This window comes from Anguilla rostrata, chromosome 2 (assembly GCF_018555375.3).
Source record: "Anguilla rostrata isolate EN2019 chromosome 2, ASM1855537v3, whole genome shotgun sequence".
In the NCBI taxonomy this organism is placed as follows: domain Eukaryota; kingdom Metazoa; phylum Chordata; class Actinopteri; order Anguilliformes; family Anguillidae; genus Anguilla; species Anguilla rostrata.
The window spans coordinates 70,351,963-70,360,870 of record NC_057934.1 but is presented as its reverse complement, the minus strand read 5'-3'; the positions used below and the strand labels follow the sequence as shown (position 1 = coordinate 70,360,870).

Here is an 8,908-nt window from a genome sequence, read left to right as displayed (position 1 = left end):
CCTCTGGAAAAAAAACAAAAACAAAAACAAAAAAAACAGCAATGATTGGGACAAGGTGGCATGCCATTTTCCTTTCATAGCAAGTGTTTGTAATTTTTGTTTTCTTTTAAACAAGACAGAATGTATTTTCTGAGATATTAATTGTGGATCTTTGTTCCACACTGTTTTTCAATGTTCTACATGAACTGTGGATGAAATCATTATACACTGAGCGCACATCCCACTTTATGCCTTGAAATTTTCTAAATAAACTCTTTTGTCAACAAACTTTCGATTCTTTTTTGGTATAAATTGTTTTAATTTTAAAAATATTTTCAATTTGTGAAAACTAAGTAAATATTAGAAGCTCGTGAAATTATAGCGGACATGTTAGAGTAAATTGATTTTCTAGAAGTCATTGAATATAATTATTGGACATTCTGCTGTATCCTTAAGACAGAGCACGTCTCTACTTGCAGGATATTAAATGTGATGATGTTAAATGCAATCAAGTGAAGTGTGAATCCAGTGAATGTTTAGTGAGTGACGTCAGGAATACTGTGATATGTGGAGCTGCTGTTGATCACAAACACCAGCCTGAACCATGGCAGTGTGCAGGAGGTGGGGACTTAAATCATCGCTGCAATGTAAATAATGAGAATAATCAGACCACAGTTATCCACAACAGTGCAAACAGTTGCAAGAAACGTATAAATTGTCTGAGAACGAATGGGATGGTTGAACGCATGATAATTAATTCAAGTAAAAACCCAAATCTTTTGAATCTCTTTCAAAAGAAGACTTCTTAGAAATGAAGGTGAAATTCATACAGGTGTAAAGGTGTTCAAGTAAGCACACTGTTAGAATTGTTTTGATACAAAATCTAATTTAAATACCCACCTGAGAATTCATTTGGGTGAAAAGCCTTACACATGTTCTCAGTGTGAGAAGTGTTTTAATTCATCCATCCATCCATTATCTTTACCCGCTTATCCTGAGCAGGGTCACGGGGGGTGCTGGAGCCTATCCCAGCGTGCATTGGGTGAGAGGCAGGATTGCACCCTGGACAGGCTGCCAATCTATCACAGGGCACACACACCATTCACTCACACACTCATACCTATGGGAAATTTAGAGTCTCCAATTAGCCTACCTGCATGTCTTTGGACTGTGGGAAGAAACCGGAGTACCCGGAGGAAACCCACGCGGACACGTGGAGAACATGCAAACTCCACACAGAAAGGCCCCAAGTCGAGATTCAAACCCATGACCTTCTTGCTGTGAGAAAAGCCATTCAAGTGTGCACAGTGTGAGAAGAGTTTTAGAGAATTCATACAGGTGAATAGGTGGCAGTGTAGTATAATGGGTAAGGAGCTGGGCTTGTAACTTGAAGATCTTGGGTCCGATTCCCGGATAGGACACTATCGTTGTACCCTTGAGCAAGATACTTTTCCTGCACCGCTTCAGTACATCCAGCAGTGCAAATAGATGCAATGTAAACGCTGTGTGAAAATGTTGTGTAAGTCACTGTGGGCAATGCCTGTAATGTAATGGCTCACCAACGCTCCCCTGTGGACTCCCCGCTGCCTTGCACAGACACTACACAACGTTTTGAGTCACAACATTGCAGTGCATCTCACAGTTCATCGCCTACGATTCCCGTCTTGCTGTGCCCGCGCAAGGTCACGGCGTGAGGTCGCGCGTTACGAGACGACGACGGGCTTTTGCGCGGACGGAGTGTAGCACAGTGGGTAAGGAACTGGGCTTGTAACCGATAGGTCGCAGGTTCGATTCCCCCGGGTAGGACACTGCCGTTGTACCCTTGAGCAAAGGTACTTAACCGAAATTGCTTTAGTATATATCCAGCTGTATAAATGGATACAATGTAAAATGCTGTGTAAAAGTTGTGTAAGTCGCTCTGGATAAGAGCATCTAAGCTTAAATGCTCTGCCAATGGTGGAATGACTTGTTGGTCAGCAGCTGAGATGGACATAAGCTGGCCACTTGGGGAAGATAGGGAACCGGCTAGGGAGATTTCATGGCAGCTCTTTATATGTCCAGAAGCTTCGTCTTTATTTAAAAAAAAAAACAGGAGAAAATCTGTCCAGATCTTTGTGCATGTGATGGTGTTGCCTATTGACTTAGTTCAGCACAAAAGATCCACGCCCATTTCCACTTAAAGAGAGGAGCTTTGGGGGATGACACACAGCCCCCAGAAGAAGGGGAAGAAGGAGGAAGAAGGGGGAAGGGAAGGGCCAGGCTGGGCAGAAAACTGACTCATGGGGCAAAATGGAGCTGTGTTGGACATGGACTTGCAGAGGGTAGCGGCTGCTTTTCCTGCCGGTCAGTGAAACACTTGGAAACACCTTCCGTCAGATTTACGCCACTCGTGTTTCCGAAGTATATACAGAACTTCAGCGCCCCCATGTGGACAACAACAGAGCTGCTGTCAGGACCTACCTAACTTCCCTTGAACCAGTTCAATTGCTATTGGTGTTTTCCTGCTGTTTTTAAAATAAAACAATGAAAAACATTATAGAATACATTTCAACATCATTCATTTCCCCCCCCCAATTTATTATTATTATTATTTTATTGTACATACATACAAAAATAAATGTGACTTATCAAACAATAGCAACAGAGTGGGAGTGTAGTTTAAAGAACTAGACTTATGACTCGGTTGTGGATTTCTATCCCGGGGGGGAATAATTAGGGCCTGTTGTTGTACTCTTGAGCAAGGAGCATCTAAGTCACTCTGGTTAAAAGCATATGCTAAATGCCCTGTTATTTGCATTGTATTATTTAAAAAATGGATTTGAGCTAAGAAAATGAATGAATTGCATAGACAAATAACTCACAAAACATTGATAATTCAGTTACAGCCCTACACTTTGACCCTTTTTTTTTACGTAGATCTTTACACATAATCACCCCATGCAAATACTACCACAAAAAGTGCACAGCAGCCGAAGAAATGTGGCTCATGGTTTTACCGAAACAAATAAAAAGCAAAAATGCCTTAATTTGAAAAGCAGCAATGAAACCAGAACATTACGTGCCACGATTAACTTAGGCCCTGCCCATTGCAGTGGCCACTTGAATGACTGCACTACAACAAATACAGAACGGTACTGTAAAAAGAACTAAGGAATGACCTGGTAAGAGCGCTATCCAATCACAGCTCTGGACGGCCATTTTGCCTGCTCGTTTTCATTGGTGCGTAACAGTGCAAGCAACTGCTTTAACTGATCAATTCAGTGTTCAATTATAACGAAAACCAGCACACCAGGTTCCCAGTAGCTCTGCCCTACAACATAAACATGACAGTATATACACAACATACACAAGTATTAAATTGCCATTTATTGCTTCATTTAATAGGTAACTGAGCCTGATGTATGTTTGATGTCCCTCAACGCAATTAATAAGTGAACAGACGCTGTACCACCACCTAGTAGTGATTAGCACCTGCTCAGAGGGATAACCAAAAGCAACATATGGCCAGGGAGATGGAAAATGGCCTCTTTAATCCGGGGTCCATATACATTGGGGGGGGGGGGGGGTTTGCTGGCTACCCAGACCTGAAGGTTTTGAGATGTGGTTTCCAGCACTGCTCTCCCAGCAGATTTGACAGACAGCAGCCCAGAGTGGCAGCTTAATAGGAGTGTAGTACAATCGGTAAGGAATGGTGCTGGTAACCTTAAGGTTGCAGGGTCGATTCCCTGATGGGGTACTGCCAGTGCACCATTGTAAGCAAGGTAGTTAACCAAAAACTGCTTCAGTATATATCCAGCTGCAAAATGTCACGTAAAAACGTTGTGGCCTCTGAACAAGAGTGTCTGCTAAATGCCAGTAGTGTAATATAATGTAATAATAACACCTCACTCCTGTAGGCCAAGTGATAGAATTGCAATTCAAAGCCATAAACCTTCCTGCTTTTCAGGGAGTAAGCCATACTTTCCAACAAATCACACCAAGTAGACTGAAGACAGGGTCTAAAGTTTTTTTATGGTGGTTAACTGTGAGGTACAGGGAAGTGATTGGACAGGGAGAGGATGCATGTGTAAAGCGTTTCAAACTTCCTCAAACCACCCCTCGAGGTTGTCGAGGTTGTCACGTTCCTGGTGTGGCCAGTCCTATCACCGCTATGGTCAGTGCTGTTCCTAGACAGTAAGACGAGAGTATCTCGAGATCTCCCGAGACCTCATCGTCTGGATTCTGAGGCTACTTCAACTTGAACACCTCACCTGTGTTTGGGTTGGGGTGCTCTGCTGGTTGGCTGAGTGCCAGCTGTACCTCGTATCGCCTGGTTGCCCACTCTGTGCCTCTGGCCATGACAATTAGTAACATGTATGAAGTCCAAAAGCAGGCAATATTGTAAGGATGGTTGAACCTGCCATGTGCAAATAATAGCATGTCCCAGACGTATCAGCTGTTGCATGGTAACTACTATTTCATTACAATAGAACTGTGTATTTCAAACAGAGATACTACATTACGATAGGTTAATTTTGCAGTGGAGCTGATGAAAGTTTGTTTTTAGCAGGGAGAGTAAGGTTTCCTGAACCACCCAGTGGATGGAGCAACTCATCTGAACCAAGTTTTTTCTGTCCACAGATACCAAATCACCGAGTCGCTAAAAGTAGGATGCTAGCTTGGCCATTTTTTTGCCTTTGCGAAACCTCACTGTCACATCATGATTGATCAGGTTTTTTACCTTTGTAATTTCTTCTCTTTTTTAGAAGAAAACCGAAGAGTGTCACCAAGCCTGACCTGGGATCAGCTTTTAAAGAAAATGATCAAACTGTAATCCCAGAGGGCTACAGTGTCTGCCAGTTTTCAGTGTGCTCTTGGCTAAAGAGACCACACCTTTTATCCTGGCCCAAATTAGCTGCCCATTGAAAGGAAACCACAAAAACAATCTCATTGACATGGCTGTCCTCCAGGACTAGAGTTTGAGATCTCTGTCTTAAAGGTAGAGAGTTGGTAGATAGATGCCACTCAGGGCTGACCTAGGATCAGCTCATACTCAGAGAGTTGGTCTTGATTACCACCTTGCACTGATTTGGAATAAACTCTTGCTATGAACTGGGGCAGATTACTGCTTACCACTGACCTGGGGTCAGTCTCAGCCTGGATTAGATGTCGGGGTCAGCAGATCCTGGATAAGCTGTCTAGGAGAACATCCCCCCTTCTTTATCAGCAAGCTCGATCACCATGGTGATAATTCCCTCCTACAGCACCACCAGGTAATGCAGAGTGGCCACCAGTACACAAAATCATTAGGTCACCTTCAACTCATTACATCACTGAAATCTGACAAATCTCAACTCTTGCTCCCCCGAAATCCAAGCACCTGTGCTCCTCGACCTGACACCTTTATCTCTCTTTCAGCCTCAGTTCTGACATCCTCCCATTTATCACCTCCCTGGTCTGGTGAACTCCTGCTTATCCACTGGATGTTCTACCTCCTTCTTCGATTTGGCCCAAATCACTCCCACTACTGAAGAAACACACTTTTGACCCCTCTGCCATCATTAATTACAGGCCTGTCTCTGTCCCCATTCCTGTCCAAAATTCTTGTATGAGATGTGTCTAACCAACTCTCTAACTTTCTCAGGTAACTAGTTGGACCGACATCAGTAGGGGTTCAGACCTGACCAACTGACAGATACAGTGCTCCTTTCCATTAGCGAGGCACTCTGCTTGAGAAGACTTCCTCTCCCTCCGTCCTCATCCTCCTCCACCTCCCTGCGGCCTGTGACACCGTGGATCCACAGATCCTCCTGTCGTTGCTTGCCGAAATGGGGACCCGCAGCACAGCCCGGGATTGGCCTTGGTGCTATCTCACCGGTCGTTCCTTCCCACCCTGCAGTATCCACAGCGGTCCTCCAAGGCTCTGTTCTTGGCCCACTCCTCTCTCTAATCCAGATTAGCCAGGCAAGCTGGGCACGCAGATCCTTCCATCGTAACATCAGGAGGATCTGCCCTTCCTCACTCCCTACTACTCAACCCAACCTTTGGCCCAAGTGGTGCTTCTCTCCTGGCTGCACTAGAGCAACTCCCTTTTTGCCAGCCTCCCTGCTTCTGTCATCAAGCCCCTCCAGCTTGCCCAGAATGCTGCAGCGCGTCAGATCTGCAACCTCCCCAAAAGATTCTCACATCTTTCCTCTCCTCACCTGCCTCCACTGGCTGCCTGGTCCACCTCGCATCAAATTCAGGACCTTGATGAGGGGGGACTCCTCCAGTCTGCCTTGACGAGATCATCAAATGTTACAGACCAGCTGGACCCCTTTGTTACCAACCTCAAACTGTGTTGAATTCGACTTCCATTTCATAGCACTTCAATTTTGTTGTTTCTTAATTTTTTTTTTTGTACTGCGAACTTGTCACTTTGCTAAGTTGTACATCTTGCTATTGTCTAATTCTCGTTATTCTTGTTATTATTTATCTTAGTGTCCCTAACAGACTTAACTAGATTACAGTCCATTCTCGGTTTTCTGATTCATGAGAATTTACTTCCCACCTCTAGGGTTACTGTTGCTCTTAACCCTGTTTTATGCTCTTGTCTTCTTCTTATAAGTTGCTCTAAGTAAGAGTGTCTGCCAAATACCAGTAATGTAATTCCAACCATGGAACTGGATTTTGCGTAAAACCAGCCTACCATTGCACTGGGGCTAGGGGAGGGGACAGGGTTTTTTGATTGGTTAACAAGGCCCAGTGTGATAAAGAGGAGCAGATTATGATAGGTACAAATCTGGACGTTCCATCACCATCCACCTTTACCCCCATGGACCCTGTCCTTCCTCCTCCTCTTCTTCATCTTCATCACCATTCCTTTTCTTCTTTTTCTTCTCCACCTTGTACTTAAGCCTGCGTATGGGGTCTGTGATGCTCCGCATTTTGTTGTTGTCGAACTCCTCGTTCATCATGAAATTCCTGTCGATAAGCTCCGCCCCTTCCTGCCAGTTCTGGAAGCAGTCGGTGCCCAGCCTGCAGATCTCCTCCACGGCGTTGCGGGAGAGGACCGAGCCGTCTGGCCGAAGCACTACCACCGTGGGGGTCTCCTCTACCTCAAACATCACCTCCAACTCCCTGAGAGAGACATGCACAACATGCACACACACACACACGTTTTTATGTTCTTATTAGTGCAGGGAACTTCTTTCCTGGTCCTTGAGGGCCACAGGGTCTGCTGGTTTTTATGTTCGCCTTAACATAAGCGACCCAAAAAACCGAGTCAGGAATGTTAAAATTATAACCGAATACTTCAATTGAGTGCCCAGTAACTTCAAAAACCAGCAGAGGGTGTGGCTCTCCAGGACCAGGAATGAAGATCACTCTAATAGTGGATCTGATAAAATGAGGAAACAGGAAGAGGAAACGGGCAGAGGATACACACTTCCTGTAGGTGTCCTCGTAGGGCAGGAACAGGCAGCGCTTGGGCAGGTCCCTGAGGAACTCCTCCTGATTTTCCTCCGTGGTATCCATGGAGACGTAGAGGAGCACCAGCTGGGCGGAGCGCTCCACGTAAAACTCGTCCGTCAGCCGCTTGAAGAAGTCCTTGAGCGTGGGCACAAATTCCTGGCAGCGCTCGCACTCTCCCGACCCGAAGAACAACATCAGGATGCGGTTCTGGAGCCGGAGAATGATCTCCTTCTCTGTGTCCAGCTCGTCCTTGTCCCAGTTGTTCCGCACTAGAACTTTCCCAATGAAGAGGTCCACCATGATGCTGGTGGGGGGGTGGGCACAAAAAACAGGGAGGTGTCATAGATTCTAGTATGGATCACATTTTTATGCACAATACTGCACCCAGCTGTGGCTGTCAATATGTTTTATAACTTTAACCTTACCAGGTAAGTGACCTGAGAACTCAGTTGTCTTCTGTAATGGATAGAGTGGAATCAAAGTGAGCAGTAATGAAGCAAGGGATTGTGTAGCCTATTAGATACAGGGCTAATTAGTTAGATGGCTGTAGAGTTTTTGTGTGAATTTGACACCAGCTAAACAGCCCTACGCTTTCTGAAATGTGCCACGGGCTCTTTAATGACCACAGTGACCCTGAACCTAGGTTAAACATCTCATCCAAAAGACGGAAATTTCCTGCCAGCATGTCTAAGCTGTTTTCATTCTGATCATTTTATTTTGTGTTTGCCAACCTGTAAGTTCCTGAGAGAACCCAAAAAGGACAGGATTAATTAGCGTCGGTTAGCTGGGGTGCAAAACTCCGGCCTTGGAGGGCCAGTTTGCGGTCTGGTTTCTATTTCAACCAGTTACCTTAGTTTAGTTCTCTCTCAGCTGTATAAACTATGCTGCTTCACTCCTGTAATTGATCACAGTAACATATTTAGGGTACACTTGCAGTCCACGGCTGTAGTTGGTGCTTACACAAATGTCAGACCAAGATACAGTATGACTGAGCTAATTAAATAAATAAGGTCAGAAGTTGGGTCAAAATCTTGAAATGGATCAACCCTTGTGCACCCCTACATTCGGCAATGCCTTGATACCCTGGAGTCCTGTTTAATAAAACGGGAATTTCAAGACTCCTGCTTTGTTTGAAGATTTTTTTTTTTTTTTTTTTTTACATTAAGACTGAGTCGTGACAAAGGATGGACATCAGGGGACTTCAACAGAGCCAAGCAGAGGAGAGCCAATCAGAAGCCAGATTCCTCGGTGACATCACCCTGCCCGCTTCAGTTGCCAGAGTCTTAATGGAATTAGTGAGTCGATAAGCTGGTGACAATAACTGGACCATTGCCAATGTCAACAGATAACATGGTATTTGTGGTGGGAGCCGCTATGTGTTGAGTAAATGTTTGCGTCTTTCTTTATTTATTTGACTGATTGATTGAAACTTTCTGGGATTCTACTTATTGGAAAGTGCTTCTGCAAGCACAGACTGGATCAGTCCTGGCCTGAGGGC

At 44.8% G+C, this 8,908-nt stretch overlaps 1 protein-coding gene across 1 annotated transcript in view; it reads right to left on the bottom strand.

Annotated features, from left to right (window-relative positions):
- Window positions 1-6,297: 6,297 nt before the first annotated feature.
- nxnl1 (nucleoredoxin like 1) overlaps window positions 6,298-8,908 on the bottom strand; it is a 4,370-nt gene continuing 1,759 nt past the window's right edge. The window contains exons 2-3 of the mRNA XM_064324862.1: window positions 7,385-7,714; window positions 6,298-7,077 (exon numbers count right to left, since the gene is read on the bottom strand). Of these exons, the coding sequence (XP_064180932.1) occupies window positions 6,765-7,077; window positions 7,385-7,714 (643 nt within the window). The 3' untranslated portion in view covers window positions 6,298-6,764. The remainder of the gene's footprint in view (window positions 7,078-7,384; window positions 7,715-8,908) is intronic.